This window comes from Cynocephalus volans, chromosome 1 (genome assembly GCF_027409185.1).
Source record: "Cynocephalus volans isolate mCynVol1 chromosome 1, mCynVol1.pri, whole genome shotgun sequence".
Taxonomy (NCBI): domain Eukaryota; kingdom Metazoa; phylum Chordata; class Mammalia; order Dermoptera; family Cynocephalidae; genus Cynocephalus; species Cynocephalus volans.
Window position 1 is genome coordinate 103,948,081 of NC_084460.1, and position 16,764 is coordinate 103,964,844.

General features: G+C 39.6%; 1 protein-coding gene across 2 annotated transcripts in view; it reads left to right on the forward strand.

Moving 5' to 3' along the window:
- The window catches only part of USP13 (ubiquitin specific peptidase 13), a 115,099-nt gene extending 98,670 nt beyond the window's left edge, over window positions 1-16,429 (forward strand). For both annotated transcript variants that reach the window (XM_063090043.1, XM_063090046.1), the window contains exons 20-21: window positions 9,737-9,821; window positions 11,524-16,429. In XM_063090043.1, the coding sequence (XP_062946113.1) occupies window positions 9,737-9,821; window positions 11,524-11,617 (179 nt within the window). In that variant the 3' untranslated portion in view covers window positions 11,618-16,429. The remainder of the gene's footprint in view (window positions 1-9,736; window positions 9,822-11,523) is intronic.
- The last annotated feature ends 335 nt before the right edge of the window (window positions 16,430-16,764 follow it).

The following is a 16,764-nucleotide window of genomic DNA, read 5'->3' on the forward strand; positions in this document are numbered from 1 at the left end:
ACAAGATGGAGCTGCCAAGGCGTTAGGCTGCAGAGGGAGGGAGGGAGGGTCTGATCATTAGGGTTGTCTTTCTTCTCATGGAGCTTGGAGGCACCACACACTCTCTCACAGATGGCTGATAAAGAATAGCCCATCCTCTTGTCATCTTCTCGGGGGTCGTGTGCCTCAGGGTGATCTGCAGATATTCCTGGCACTGCTGGATTTTGAGCTGCATCCTTGAATAGGACGCCATGATGATGCTTTCAGGCACCCTTTAAGGCACTATGGGTCAAACTCGGGGGGTTGTGGGTGAGGGTGGGGAAGGAGCACTATGAGAAATCACATGCAAGATATGCAGGGATTAAAGGCAGTAGTAGTTGAAAAATTCATTTACGAAAAAACAAAAAAGAGGAAACCACCCTAACTCACCAAATGCATTTCGAATCTAATTTTACAGAAAAACAAATGTTTTTAAGTAGGTTCCCCAGCACTGTGCCCAGCCCATGGTAAGCAATCAGCAAATAACTGATTGAATGGAGAATTAAAGGAATGCCAGAAGATAGTGGTCCCAGGGCTAGTTTGTTGCTGCCTCCACTAAGTGCTGTATGGAGGAATCGGCAGTGTACTGTTCTGTCACATGCATGAGTTAGAGGAAAGGCAGTGATGATTTCCTGTACTTTGTTGCATTTGTGCCTGAACTCATGTCAGTCATTGCTTTCTTTTTCCTTTTTCTTAGAAAAATAACATTTATATTTATATTGTCTATTTTCTTTGTAATTAAAAGGATATATATTGTTAAGCAGACAAGTTTAAATTTCAACAGAGTTTATTTGAACAAAGAGAAACAAAACAAAACCGACAAAGCCAAACAGAAGAGAAACGATTTGCCAGTTGAGCAGGTGTCTGAGCCAGAGCAGGTTCACAGAACTCCCACCAATAACGTGATCTGACAGCATTTATAGGAAATGGAAATACAGTGTGGAAACAACTTAATTGGTTACACTTAATTGGTTAATTGGTTACAGAACCTCTTGCAATTAGCTAAAGCTCAGCTACTACTGTATTTAAACTCCATGTTAGTTTGGTCTGTTGGGCTTAATGCAGGTGCCTAGTCCGAATCAATGGCTTCCCACAAAATTTATTTAACTATTAATTTTAGCAACATGAGAAAATATGAAAATATTGAGTCAATATTGAGAAAATATAAAAAGTGGAAATTAAAAATCAAAATCCTACTCCCCAGCAATAATTACTGTTAATGTTTTGTGTGTATTCTTTAGATCTATATCTATCAAATATATGAAAATAACAATATATCTATCAAATATATAAACAAATCTAATTTTAGGCCAGTTGGGCATTTAAATAGGACTGTTACAGAAGGGGTTTCAACTAATGAAGATATTTCTATGTTCGGAAGATGACAACAACGATTTTTAAATAATCAGTTTCTTAAAGGATGAATTCAGTTCACAGAAGTATAACAAATGCCTGATTTAATCCCTATTCATTTAATAAACACTTGTTCAACATTTTCCTTCCCTCCCTCCCTCCCTCCCTCCCTTCCTCCCTCCTTCCTTCCTTCCTTCCATCCATCCATCCTTCCAGTCATCCTTCCATAATGAGCAGTCTTGGGGCCTCATTTGATTACTTCTTTAGAGCAAGTTTCTGGAAGTGAAGTTTTTGAGTGAAAAATGCTTATTTTTCAGGTTTTTATGCAGATTATCATCACAAGACCCTCTAGAATCCACAGCACTGTGGCCCCTGCTGGGCACACTGGTGACTCTCCTGGCTCCTCAGCAGTGCTGATGGGTTTGACACTTTTTTATTTTTTGTATCTTTATTACCTAGTCGTTTTTCTTCTTGTGTTAATGGCTTCCTCATTTCCTTTGGCCGTTTTCTCGTTTTTGTTGAGGTTTTCACTTGTTTTTTATTGGTTTGTATGAGAGTTTCATGTATTGTAGATCAGTCTGGGATGCCTGATAGCTTTGCAGGACTGAGTTTTCTAGCCAGAAACATGTTATGCTTCTCCTTTGGTTCATCTTCCCACTTCCTCCCACTCCTGCAAAGTTACATGGTTTTCTTCATTAACACCGTGTTATGTCTCAGAACTACATTTTGTGTTACTTGTGAATAAACTTTTCTCACACTGTATTTTCGAAATTGTTACTGCTGAATTTTGTAAAGTTACCAATTTTGTAATTGGCCATTCTATAGGGGCTTGATTGGAATTACATTAAATTCATAAATTCATTAATTCATCATAGGGAAGATGTGTGTTCTGTTTAGGTAAGTGTTTTAATTCCCAAGTTATTTTCACCTTCTTTTGGTTGGTGAATTGGTCGAGATATTTGAGTTGGGAGTATTGAATACTAAGGGTAAAGGTAATTGATATTTGAGGAGCTAAAACAAACAAAATAAAAACAATGTCAGTTTTTGGGGTTCTGTCCTAAGCGCCAGAAGATCTGAGACAAACTTGTCTAAGCAGAAAGGGAATTCCGGACTCAAACCCTTTTACCCAGACTGGCCCCTTGCTCTGCCTCCTCAGCGCTGGTTCCAGTCACAGACAGCCTCTGCACAAGACAGCTGCAGTGCCTCCTGCAACTGTATCATTCCAGGTTAAAATCTAGCAGAAAGAGTATTGTCCCCAGACTTCTCAGCAGAGGTCCTGAGAATCTGAGACTGGGTCATGTGCCCAGTCCTACCCCCGTCACTGAGGCAGGATGCCTCACGCACTCACACAGCCTGAGGGTGCAGAAGGGAAGGGTTGGTCTCCTGCAAGCACTGGTTCCAGTGTGGTCTGGACCAGCAGAATCAGCCTCACCCAGCAACTTGTTAGAAACGTAAATCATTGGCCCTACCTCAGGCCTGCTGAATTAGGAAACAGCCAGACCCAGTAATCTGTTTTAACAGGTCCTCCAGGTGATTCTCATGCAGCTTGACTTTGAGAACTACTACCTTAGGAGCAGTAGTAAGAACAGTATTAGGTTATTAACTGCTGTGAGGAGAGTGGCTGCTGGGACCTCACCACACTAGGTTAACACTGAAAATAATAAGGTAGGTGTTTGAGTTGGAAAAAAATGACAAGGACAGGGATTAAGGAAGCACTTGTATCACATTCTTTCTTTAGGTAATATCTTAATTAAAAATCACTTGTTCCATCTTTCTCATGAGGAAGTAATGTTCTTGCTTGAAACTCTTTTATTTAAATAGTATCTAATTTGTTTAAAAGGGTCAGGGCTGTTAAAGGACAAAATTACAATTCTAAAGATCTTAATTGGCTTTATTGTGATTCCAGAATCGGGCAACACTTTTTGAAATAGAATAAATGTTCCAATGAGCTGAACAGAAGTTGACTTTACAGACAGAAAAAAGGGCCGAAGAAAGCAGAAACAGAACAAAAAGTAGATTTAGTCATTTCAAACTTACTTTCCTTGTAGGGTGAGGACAGGGAGACAGAACAACTGATTATTTAAACACCAGCCTCCTTCTTTTGTGTGAGGATTAAAGCAGAAGGAACTTCATTACCTTGCCTATCAAAAATTTAAACCGGCGGTTTTTGGAAATCGGTTGTTCTCTTTCTCTCAACTTAGTTTAGGTTTGATGATGTGGAATCTTAGCAGGGGAGACTCCATTTTGATCTTTAGTCTGGTCTGTTGGGGTCTAGTGCAGGAACTTAGTCCAAGACAATGGCCTCTTAAAATTTTTATTTAACAGTGATGTTAATACTTGATGAAGTAGTAGCTGTCATTTAGTGGATCCCTACTATGTGCCTAGCACTTCCTTGGCCACTTTCCCTTCACTGCTTAGATGAGGAAATGGTGACAAGTGATCTACTAGTGGCAGAACCGGGGTGGAATTAACATGTGTCTGGTTGAAGGCCGAGCACTTCCTCCTTCACATTTTGTAATGGCGTGGAGGCAAGTCTGTTTTTTAAAAGCTCAATTTATTGCCATGCCATACCCATTTTAGGGCTAGCACTTAACTTTCTGTTGAATGCTTTAAAGATTTCAAAACCATGGGGAATCAGGTCTTCACTCTGACCTATCCGGGCTTCTTGACCTATCTGGGCTTCTGTTATTTGCAAAATCATTTGTTTCTGTGTTGCACTTAATGAGCGTTTAATTAAAAAAGAACAACAACTCACTGATTGCCGATGTGATTAACATGTGATTAGACTGTGATTACTCAAAACCTGCTCTGGCTTTTTTGGCCACATTTCTGTAATGGTTCAGACATCTACGGTGGAGGTTTTCCAGCAGGGGAGCCGAGTGGCCTGTCATTTGCGTAACACTGTCCCCCCACCCCCACCCCATGCTGATCTCCCTGGTGGGCAGGAGGTACAGCTCCTCAGGGAAGCTAAGCCCGTGTGGTCCACTTGAAAGTCACATAAATTATCTCATGTCATGGGCTGTAATCCTCATCTCACTTCAGCACTTGCCGCAATTCCTATTTTTTTCAGTGGTGCTGTTGAAAGTTAAGAGGAAACCACTCTGGAGTAAACTAATTTACACTGAAGTATGAATGACTGAGAACTGTTAGACTTGGAGGAAGGTGTTTGATCTTTGGAGTTTTAGGCAGTATAACAAGGAGATTGGTAACTGTGAGCTGGCTGGGGTTGGGGGAGGCAATTTGTCGACCCTTTAAGATTCTATATTGTCAGCTTTATTATTGATTTACCTACCCTTCTCTTTTTGAGAAATCGGTAGTGTTCTGAAAGTCCCAAATCCCCTTCTCCCCTGTTTTTTTTTCTCAAAGCAGGGATGAGGGAAAGCAAGCTTTCGGGGGTAGAGATTGTTTGCAGGTATGGATGCTTCCAAGTCAAGTGCTAGTAAATTGGGGTTGTTATCAACATCCCCCAACCCCCCACGCCTTGGAGTTACGGCAGATAATGATACAGGTTAGGAGGATTGCATGAGAAAACCTAGTTTATCTCACCAGAAGCCTGCAGAATGTCTGGGGTCTTGATGGCTGTTCCAAGGAGTCTCTTGGTGTATTTGAGCATTCTCTGTAGACTGACTAAATCATGAGTCATGCCCTTAGGAGATACTCCTGCTTTATAAATATATGAAGATGCTTTCATGATTTATAAAAATACATTCATTTAAAGGCACTCCTGACTCTAGAGTTGCTTTTTGGTCATTATGTATTAAAGCATAATTTTCAAAAAGGTAAAATCATGACTTTTCAGTAAATATAAAATGAACACATATCACAGATTTTCATTAACTTGTTAATTAATGACAGAACCAATCAGATGTTTAAAAACTTGTTTTAAAAACATCTGAGAAGCTAGCGTATTTAAAGACAATTGAACAAAGGAATGTTAGGATGAGATTGCCGGGTTAGATAAAAAATTAGTTAATGTCTGTCAGTACCATAAATCCTTGTGGTTATGTGTTCCACTGGACAGAAATCATTTTGTATCTTTACTTGACAAAAATCTACAAATTAACAAGTAACTTCACCAAGTCTGGGAACTTCAGTCAGTAATAAATAGTGAGATGAACTAGGTTCATCCCCCTGGACCAGGGGCCAGCACACTTTTTCTCTGAAGGGACAGATCATTGTTTCAGGAGTTGTGGGCCATAGACTTGTCTGTCTCATTCTTCCCTTCTCCTCCCTGGCAGTACAAAACCAGGCTGTGAGCTGGATTTGGCCTATGGGTCATTTGCCAATCTGTCCCCTTTGGGTGGCCTCAATCTTTGGGTAATCTTTCCTCCATATGACGTTGAAAGGACATGCTGCGTACTTCTTTTACCTTCCAAGATTCCTATAAATTTTCTGACAATGCTTTCTCACAGAACAAAATCAAAGAGTATCATTGATATCTTGGGTGGGGATGGTGGTAGTAAAATTTGACGTTAAAAATTGTCATATTAGAAAGGTTGAGAAAATTTCTCTAGAATTCAAAAAGGACAACTTTTGTGGGGAGGAAGAATGCTAGTTTCAGACACAGTTTAATTCTGGCCATTTAGAGGGGTGTCATTCACCAGATGTGGGTTACTCAGTTTTGTCTAGCTCTTCCATGTACTTTGAAAGTTTTTCTGTTGAAAGTCAACATTTTTGAAATGTTTACCTTGTCTCAGACTGCTTTTTCTATCTAGATAAAAAGGGGTTTCTATATATTGGAGTGTGTGTATGACAATGCTGTATTTTTCTGGAAGGACATCTTTGGGAACTTGAAGAAGAATCAGCAGTAGCTTCCCTGTCTGGTTGATTCACCTTTACTTTCTCTTTGCAAACAATAAATTGAGATTTCTCATCTGTTTGGTTTTTGCAAATGTGTTGAAAGAGATTCTCTCTTTTGCTGTTGGCTCCTGGCAGGAGGGCTTGAATAATGCATGGATAGTTGCTTATATTGGTAAACATGGTTAATTTTAATTATAGGAGTAAGATTTATGCTAACTTTTTAAATTTAATTTTTCTGATTCTGAGTATAAACATGAATTGTTTTTAATCTAAAAGGGGATAATGCCTTTAGGGGCTTAATGACGTGTTTGGATGTATTGGGATGTAAGGATTTTGTCCTTTTCTGTCTGTCTGGTTTGTCAATCAGTGTTGGTGTCTGAGCAATGTTTCATTGATATAATCCTGGTATGGTGGGAAGTGCTTATTAAGTATTCTGTTGAATTGCTGAAGTCATTGTTTTAGGGGACAGTTCCTTGGGAAAAAAAGCCTTGATTGGGGTTCTTAGAGGGCAGCTGCATTTTGGGAGAGCAGCATTGCATGTCTCAAATTGAAGATTTGGAATTTGATGTAAAATTATTCCAAAAGGGCTTAACAACCCAGCAGGGTCTAGAAACATGAAAAGGTCTCAGCTGACACCTTTTTTGCTTACTGAAGTAGGGGTGGGTGGTCTTAGTGTGGAAGACAAAGAGAGGGCAGAAAAGAGAAAGGTCCCTGATCATTGTTTCAAAAGACAGGTACCAGGCAAAATGATTGTCATTCACAACTGTTTTGCCTGGTTTCTGGTTCTAAACCTGGGATTTTTTTGTCAGTTGATGTGATAGCAACAGAAACTTAATGATGGGAAAAGCAACTCCCTCTGATTTACTTCTGATTAAGTAGTTATTTTACTAATTTATCATCAACTTATACTTTGGTAGGTGGTTTATAAAAATATATACATTATATGAAGATATAAAATCAACTGAGTAAATGGAGTAAAGGGAGTTATTCCTTCATTCATTCATTTATACATTCAGCTGATACTTATTAAGTGCCTACTGCATGCAAAGTATGGTTCTCTGTGCCTGGAATATTTCAGCAAACAAAACAAACTCCCTGTCCTTATGGAGCTCTATTCTAGACTGAGGTAAAAGGAGATAGACAGTTAATAAATGCACAAGTAAGTGTGTGACATGGCAGGTGTTACTTCCTGCTGTGTGGACAGTAAAGCAAAAGGGGACTGGGGAGCAACAGGAGTGAGGGGGGGGGTGGGAGGGAGGGTTGGTGTTTTATGAAGGTGCTTCAGGAAGGCCTCTCAGATTAGGTGACATTTGACCTGAGACCTCAATGAAATGAGGGGTAAGTCATGTAACATCTGAAAAAAGAGAGTTTCAGATAGAAGGAACAGTAAGTGTAAAGGCTTGAAGGCCAGAGCATGCCAGATGTGTTTGAGGAGCAGCTGGAAGGTAGCTGGATGGGAGTAAGGGGGAGAATGCGAGGAGATGGGGAACTTCATAGGTCATTGCAAGAATTAAATTTTACTCTGAGATACAGGAAGCCACTTGAGGGTTTTGGGCAGGGTAAGGACCACAATTTGACTTCCATTTAAAAAAGATCACTATGGCAGCCATGCTGAGAATAGTCAGTAGAGGGCAAGGGAAGAAACAGGAACTCCAGTTAAGAGGCTACTGTAGCAATTCAGACAAGAGATGAGGGTGAGTTGGATCAGGGGTTGCTAGTGAGGTGGTTAGAAGTGGTTGGATTCCGGATATATTTTGAAGGAAATACTGACAAGGTTTTTTGATAGGTTGGATGGGTGTAGAGACTGTGAGAGTGAAGTCAAGATTTTGTCCTGAGTTACCAGAAGAATGGAATTGCATTGGCTGAGGTAGACAAGGCCAAGGAGAGAACGAATGAGGAATGGAAGGCAACTTCCTCACCCTGATAAAGGGTGTCCGCAAAAAACCCAGAGCTCACTTCATACTTATGTGAAAGACTGAACGCTCTCTCCCTAAGATCAAGAATAAGACAAGGGTGTCCCCTCTTGCCACTTTTATTTAACATCATTGTACATGAGGCTTTAGCCATTGCAGTTAGGCAAGAGAAAGAAGTAAGAGGCATCTAGATTATCAAGGAAGAATAAAGTTTTGCTTCTGTTTTGCCTCTGTTTGCCAATGACATGCTCTGGCATATAGAAAATCCTGTGGAATCCACTAAAAGATTATTACAACTAATAAATGGATTCAGCAAGTTTGTAGGAAACAAGATCAATATGAAAAATTCAATTGTATCTCTATGCACTAGCAATGAACATTATTGGAAATGAAATTGAGAAAAGAATATCATTTACTGCCATGAGACTGGATGAGATCACCCAGGGAGAGAGTCGATAGAGGGGGAAAAAAGGCCTGAGCCCCAGGTCACCAACATGCAAAGGTCAGGGAGATGAGGATGAGCAGAGGTGACAGATATGGAGCAACCAGCAAAGCAGCTGTACAGCCAAGAGGGTCATGTCCCAGGGGCAAGTGTCTGAGGAAGGAGGAGGTGATCAACAGTGCATGATGCTGCTGATGGTGGAGTAAGGTGAGGACCAGGGATTGACGGCTGAGTTAGTGAACGAGCATGAGTGAAAAGCAGGAGGGAGAGAGGATGGAAGAGAGTGGGGTAAGAGGAAGGGTCTGTCCGGAACCAATACTTTTTTGGAAAATGTAATAAAAATCTAGCACTAGGAAAATGAATACGCAAGCCCACCTTTTTCCTTATTAAGTTCAAAGACATGAATATTACTTTCAAATTACTATAAAAGTCTGTAAATATTCTCAGTTTCTCTATTATCTCATCACAGTCTGTAACAGAACCCATGAAACTCGTTTTGTGTTGTGTGGGTCGAGGATTAGGTGAAGGAACATGAACTAAAATTGATTCAGTGTGGATTTGATACAGAGTACTATGCTTGATGGCAGGAGGTACTTGTTAGAGAATAAACATCGGTCTCACCCTATAAGAGGTTGTATATCTCCTTGTTCAGAAAGCATGAAGTCTGAAGTTTGGTCCCACGTAGGATGTAATCACCAGCAAGTCACAAATCTTGTGGGAAGCATTATCCCTTCCTATAAATGATAAAGCTATCTGCTGTCTTCCTCATAATCTTGACATTTGTATGGTATTTTAGTCTGAATTGCTCACTTAGGTCTCATACAACCCAGTGAAGTGGGTGGATTTTTTTTTAATCTCCATGAAGAAACAGGCTCAGAGAGATTAAACAACTTGTCCACTCTCATGCTGTTTGGAAGCGATAGAGCCAGAACTAGCCATCTACACCCACAAGCTTGTGGGATTTTAATTTCCTTCCATATTTGAACTTAACATCGGCTATACTTTGATAGTTTTTGTCTTGCTTTTGTTATCATGAATTTGCAGGTTTAATGTGGTGTCACTTTAGTGTGTGTTGTCAATATAGCAAGGATAGACTTTTTCAAATCTAAACAGTTGCTGGATTACACTCCTATTGGTTTTCAATTCTGATCAGAAGTGCTCTTGACTCTAGAAATGCTGTCTTGTAACTGACTTGTTTTGTTTTTCATAGTGTATGAATTATTTGCATTCATCAGTCACATGGGAACATCTACAATGAGTGGCCATTATGTTTGCCATATCAAAAAGGAAGGAAGGTGAGTCTTTTTCAGAAGGTAAATGATAGCTATGATTTATTGAGCACCTACTATATGCCAGGCACTCTACTAAGTGCTTCTTATGTTATCTCACTTCGTTCTCACATTGGTCTTGGAGGGATATACTTTTAATGCCGTTTTATATACCAAGACACTGTGGCTCAGGGAGGCAAAATAGCTTGACATTAGCTAGTAAGTAACTGTGTCAGAGCTGGTATTCAAAGCCATTTTCAACCATCATACCAAGGTGACTTGCTGAAATAAAGACGCTTCTTGTAGTAGAATGTATGCCATATTTGGAACCTTTATAGGATCGCCATATTTAGACAACAAAACAAGAAAACTGGGAAGCCCTATTGAATTTGAATTTCAGATAAATAGTGAATACTTTTCAGTATAAATATATCTCAAATATTGTATGTCCCAAATAATGCATGGGACATACTTACACTAAAAAATTATTTGTTGCTCACCTGACATTCAAATTTAACTGAGTAACCTGTGTTTTATCTGGCAACCCTAAATCTTCGGTGCTTTGCCTTATTGCAGCCTTGCAGTTGGCTTCTTGGCTTCTCAGGTAGAATTGTTAGGTGTGTGGTAAACTGGGAAGGAGACAGTTATGGAATGGAAGGCTGCTGCTGTCTTCAGAACCTTCTCCCTGGGCCGGATCCCCACAGGCCCCACTGGTGGCCTGTGTGTCAGCACTCCTGCTGGTGGGCAGTGCTCAGGCCATGTAGAAGCTGGAGACACGTGGAAGCTCAGCCTCTCCTGGTAGATGTTGGCCTTTCACTCCATCCTCCCACTGCAGGAGTGGCCAGTTTCCACCCAGACTTGATTGTATCCATTTTGGGTGTGTCTTTTCATTTTGTCTTCTCAACTTGGTAAGTAAAATAGTTGAGCACCAGGACTTGTATTTATAGTGAATTTTTACTGCCAAGCATAATAGAGCTTTTAAAATACTTTTTTAAAAGAAAAACAACTTAATTATAGTTTAAAAAGCAATAAAATTAGTTAGAATTTTTAAAATACAGAAACATAAAAGGAATATGCACTTGGAAGCCTAAAGATAACTATTTTCTACATTTTGATATATTTTTCTTTGTCTTATTGGTCCCAAAAGAGGCTGTGTATATATTCATATACACACATACTACATACAAATATACACATGTATTTAAACTTTTCTAAAAGCTTAAAGTATGTACAGAGTACATACATACAATTTTGTATCCTGTCTTTTTCCCACTTCATATTATATTGTGATTATTTTCTCACTTCACCAAATATTCTTTGAAGAAATTTTAATAGTTCTATAATATCTCACTGCACGGATGTTTAATTCTGGTTCTTAGCTAATTTTATACGTAAGGCTGAAATAAATACTGTCGTACATAATTCTTTGACTCAGTTTCTGAGGCTATCTGTGGGATTTCTGCAAAGGGAATTATGGCATCAAGGGTTTAAAATGTTTGGAGGTTCCTCATACATGTAGTAACTACTTTTTGATTGAGCTCAAGAATCAAAAAGCAGTTGTGATTCCCCAACAGTATTCTGTTTCTTTTTATACCAAAAACTTACATTTGTTGTTTAGAATGTCTTGATTATTTTAATTATTGTGCTTCATATGATGCAGTAACTTCTTTCTGCAAAGTTTCCTGGAACTGACTTAAAACCATCAAATGTTTCTGTCTTTTGTTTTCAGATGGGTGATCTACAATGACCACAAAGTTTGTGCTTCAGAAAGGCCTCCTAAAGACCTGGGCTACATGTACTTTTACCGCAGGATACCAAGCTAAACCTCAGAAGTGCAAATTGGCTAGAAGAAGCCATACGCCTTTTTAATTTGCCAAAAAAGAAAAAAAAAGTTGGGACAGCCAGACATGAAGGAGAACATGGGGTGTTTATAGTTTATTTAAAGAGCACGATCATTTGACGCCTTCTGAAACAGAACTGGGAAGAAATTTCTATTAGTGATGATAGACTATTGTAGATAGTTTTTATAAATGTTCAAGGAGAGGATGATACTTAAAAAAAAAGGTATTCATATTGCTGGTGGGGAATCTGTCCTCAGCACATTAAAAATGGGATGTGCCCCAGCCGTCTATTTTGCTTTGGGGGTGAGTGGTAGTGGCCTCCAGAGAAACCAATTAATGTGGCCAGTGGTGTGGCCTCACCCACAATAAACGAAAAGCCCACTCTTGTTTCATATAGAAAATGAACAACTGGGCTGAGCTTTATTTGTGACGTAATTTTCTTTCATTATACACTTTAATTTCTGACCTGTCTATGTATAGTAGAGTGTCTGCAATGATATTTTTAATTTAAATCACATAAAATTCATATGATTGTGTGGATGTGTGAGAGTGAGTGTGAGATCTTTATAGTCCACTAGGAAATCTGTGATGTGTTGGTTTTTAAAGGCTAAATAGTTGGTATTAAACATATCTGGAAAAAGCAAGTAAATACTTTAATGAAATTATAACTCAGGAACTGGTTAAAAAATTAGTTTCCCACTTGGATTTTAAGGAGTAAAAAGGGCTGTTATCCCTTTAAGTGCTGTCAAGAATTCACTTGGGTTTGTGACATTTGGTGGCATGATGCCAAATGCCTGCAGCAGCATAGAATTGTACTTTGTCAAAGGTAGATGAATTCTCTGTTTCTCAGTAGTTCTTTCCCCCAAAGGTATAGTGTTTATTTTTAGTTAAAGTAACTAATCTCTTCTTACCATATCACATGATAACTCCATGGAATCATGTTAAATGCCCCAGATTTGTCTGTAATTTTCCTGTCTCTGATCTCTTTGTCTGCCTCCATTTCCATGTTTTTCTGGGGCCAGAGTCTTATCTCTGTCCTTTTTTTTAGTTTGTCACCTCCTGACTTGCCTTCATTGCTTATCTGCTATGTCCAACAGTGTGATCTTGGACACTTTAAGAATTTCAGATACAAAGAAACTTTATGTGACATTATGAAAGACCATCCTTTTCATTTTGGTTGTTTCAGTATTTTAGTTGCAATCTGGGGTTCGATCACAGTTTCAAACGTGATGAAAAGTGGAACGATACCATTCTATAATTTTCCTGCTGCTCTGCACCAAATTCCAGAGTCTCTGGAGTTTCTATTTCAGATTATCCAGTCAAATGAAAAAGGATTTATTACTGTTTGATGAACATGTATTTGGTTGAAAGGATCTTTCTAGACACTGTAGGAAAATAAAGCAGAACCAACTGGGTGACATAAAGCACAGACGTTGGATTTGGATGCGGTGAGTTGTGAACAATCAGGATTCTGGTTATGACGGGGGCGCCTATCTCACAGGAGGTCACTTAATGCCATGCTAGTGAGGGACGTGGGGCCTGAGGCCTGTGGCCCCCGAGGCCCATGGCCTGGAGACCTGGGTGCTGCCCCTAACTGGCTGTGGACCTTGGCCAAGTCCCTCCTGCTGCCTGTGCCTCACTCTCCTCATCTGCACAAAGGTGTGATGACACCTGCCTCCTCTTTCCAATTGTGCTTTGAGGAAGTGGTGAGATTTGATATGATGAACCTTGAGAGAGTACAAGGTCATGTACCACAGTGGGCCCTGGTAGAGTCTGCTCCCTGCCTCCTCTCATCTGATGTTTTCTTCAATTTGGTGACAAAGGAGATTGGCAGAAGGAGGGAACTCATGGTGCGGTAATTCTCTACTAAACTGTGCCCGCTGCTGTCGCCTTCTGATGTTGACACAGATATCCTAAAGCAGTCCCACTCTGTTATGCCAGCTCCTGATTCCCATGGAAATCCCCACACTAAGGAGCCTTACAAAATCCAGACCCCTTGGGGCTGAGTGAATATCATAGAATCATGGCTCCCAACACATATCCAAAATGGCTTGTTATCAGTGGTGGCACAAAGCAAAGGCCGTTTCTTGTGGGAGGGGGGTGGTGATTGGGGGTTTGGATTGAAATGTGGACAAAGATAGCATGTGTGTTATGAACAAAATAAAATTTTTTAACTAAAACTTTGCAAAATCAATGGTGTAAAATCAGTATTTAAGCTTATAGGCTATAAATTACTTAATTTCATTAAGTAGAAAAAGTTTAGCCCTTTTGATGCCTAAACATATTGTAAGAAAGTGTACTATGGCTGCCTTTTTTTCTGCCTCACAAAACAAAGGGCTATTTCTACAAGGCGAGGTTTTATATATGTGTTATTCTTTATTTCAGATTGAGACTTAGGAAAAACTGGAGCAAATAATGGGTTTCTTTCTTGCTTAAAAATGTTTTTATATGTGTATCTTAATATATACAAGGCAGATTTCCCTGGAACAAAAGTCTGGAATGAACTGCTTAATTTTACACCTGTGTATATGAGATTATTTGCGACTGAAAACTGGAATAATGAGTGGATTGTGTCAACTGATTATCAGCCTGTTAGGAGTCCTCTGTGTGAGGCATGGTGGTGTAATTGTGAAATTCTCACAGTATGTGGGTGTTCATGTGAAAGACAGCGCTTTCTTTCTGTAAATATCTTTTGATATCCGTTTGCATAGAATCTCAATGAATATGTCTTTGGAACACCTAATGTATCAAACTTTATTTTGTTAGTTGGTCTAAATGCCCACACAACTAATCAGAAACCCAGTTTTTGGTTCAGATTGGGATTTCCTTTTAAAGGAAAAAAGTATACAGAAAAGACTGTATGGGAAGAATCATGATTTAATGACATTTTACATTAACATTGCTTCAAAATTTTGGAATTGAATAGACTATTTTCTCCCACCTACAAGAGAATGTGCCTGCTGTTGCCCTGTTACTCACTTTGCGCCTCAGGAAGTCCAGTGGGAATAGCTTTGGTCTCTCACTCCCTGCGCCGTTTATTCCCTTTACCTGAACTGGAGCCTCTCCTGCAGGTCACAGTGAGAGCCCCTGGGTTTGTACCCCAATTTCACCTCGAAGTGGGATGGGGCTGAGTCATTTTATGGGCCTTTTTCTTTAAAACAGGTAGGTTAGATTAGATACGCTCAGAAGTCCCTCCCTGCCCTGAGTGTTTTTCTTTTCCTATGGTTACTACTAGGGTCAGACATGTGAAATGTGAGGGATCGCTTAGAGGTTCAGATGGTATGTTTGTGGATTGTCACAGCTTACATACCCTGGTTTAGGACTTGTCATTTTTGCTGTTTCCACCCCATTTCTATTCCTGAGCTTTACTTTCTTTGGTAATTGTCCCATTTTTTCCCCCACTCTTGAAACTCCCACCTTGCCAGTTCATGAGGTACTTTGCTACCATCCCCCTCAAAACCAAAAAATCCATTTAAAACATTCTTCTAGAAAAGCCTCAGAACTACCTTCAGTTAAATCTGAAACATTTGTGGGATATTTTAAAGTTCTAATTCGGTTATAGCTAGGATCCTCAAATAAGTGCTGACAAAGTTGCCTATCACAGAAAGGGATGTCTTTTTCATCTTGTAGGTATCACTGTAGCTAACTCACACCACCAGTACAGGCTGTCTCTGATAAGGTGGTAGGGGATGGGCCAGGACCAGGGGATCGAATTAGATACCCTGTGATTCTTTCCTTATTCTGTATAGGCCAGAAATCCTAGGTTACAGAACAAGGTTCTGCACTCTTAAACTGGTGTAAGAGGTCACTTACCTACACAGTGTCACAGAAATTTCCCACTCAGGGAATCATCCTGAGAGAGCCTGCATAAGGCTAATGACCACTAGAAATGGAGCTTGTCCAAATTGAGATTGCGCTGTAACACATAAACTACACACCAGATCTTGAAGGCTTGGTACCAAATATATATATATAGAATATTCCATCAATATTTTATATTGATTACATGCTGAAATGACAATATTTGGGATATATTGGTTAAAATTTAATATATATTAGAACTAATTTCACCTATATTATCTTTTTTAATGTGGCTACTAAAAATCTTAAAATTAGACATGTGGCTAATGTATTTCTATTGGACAGTGCTACTCTGGGCTTACCTGGTGTGGGGTAGGCAGTGAGATACCGTAGATAGGAAAGGCAATTCTGCAAAGCATCCAAATAGAAGCAATACAAATATTTTTGCTGTGAGACACAGAACATTTCCAAGAAAGCAGGTTTTTCTGACTAAAAACCAATAAATTCATATATGTAAGACCCTAATTAAAAAAACAAAAGCAAGTGAGCCCCAAACTGCCTTCCTTCAGCTTTGCCTAGAGCTGAGCTACCTTTGCTCTTATTTTCTAGCATCTTCCAGGTTCCAAGGGGGTTAGCCACATGAGGGTATTGGGCATATTTGTTTCATTTTGGGCAACATTCTCTTGTGGTTTTCCCTCCCCAGGTATTGTTTGGACTGTTCAAAGCTGGGTGTGTTGAAATACTGTGCAAATCTTGCTGCTCTCGATGTGCTGCTGGCCTCGGCCTCAGCAGACTGAGCCTGTCACCTGTGCCCACCTTCCCAGCAAGTTTTGATGTCAGCTCCTGAAAGAGTTTGTGTTTATTTTATTTTGCACTAGTCACAGTTGTTGTTTAAACTATCTCAGATGTTTTGGGAGAATATTTGCCTGTGATGGAAAGAGAGATGAATGATTTATTGCTTCAATTGTTTTAAATTAAAAGCTATTCTCACAATCTGAGGTCCCTTTATGCCTCTTTTTTTTTTTCTTTTGAAAAATGCCAAGTAAATTGATTCTGCCATTGATGATTCTCATCCCTCAGTGGAACAGGTAACTTGAGATAATGACTAATTTTATTTCTTTTTAGGGTTTCTTGATGTTGCCAGGTAGCCTCAGTGGCTGCTTGGTTCCCATCAATAGTGGACCATTGCAATAGCACATTGTTACCCCTGTGAAGGAGTGGGGTCAGGGCAGGGAGGAGTCTGATGTCTTCTAGGCTTTCTCTGCTGGGTGTAAAATCATATAGTACAGTTAACTGAGATCTTTCTTTGGTTCCCTGCGTCTCAGTTT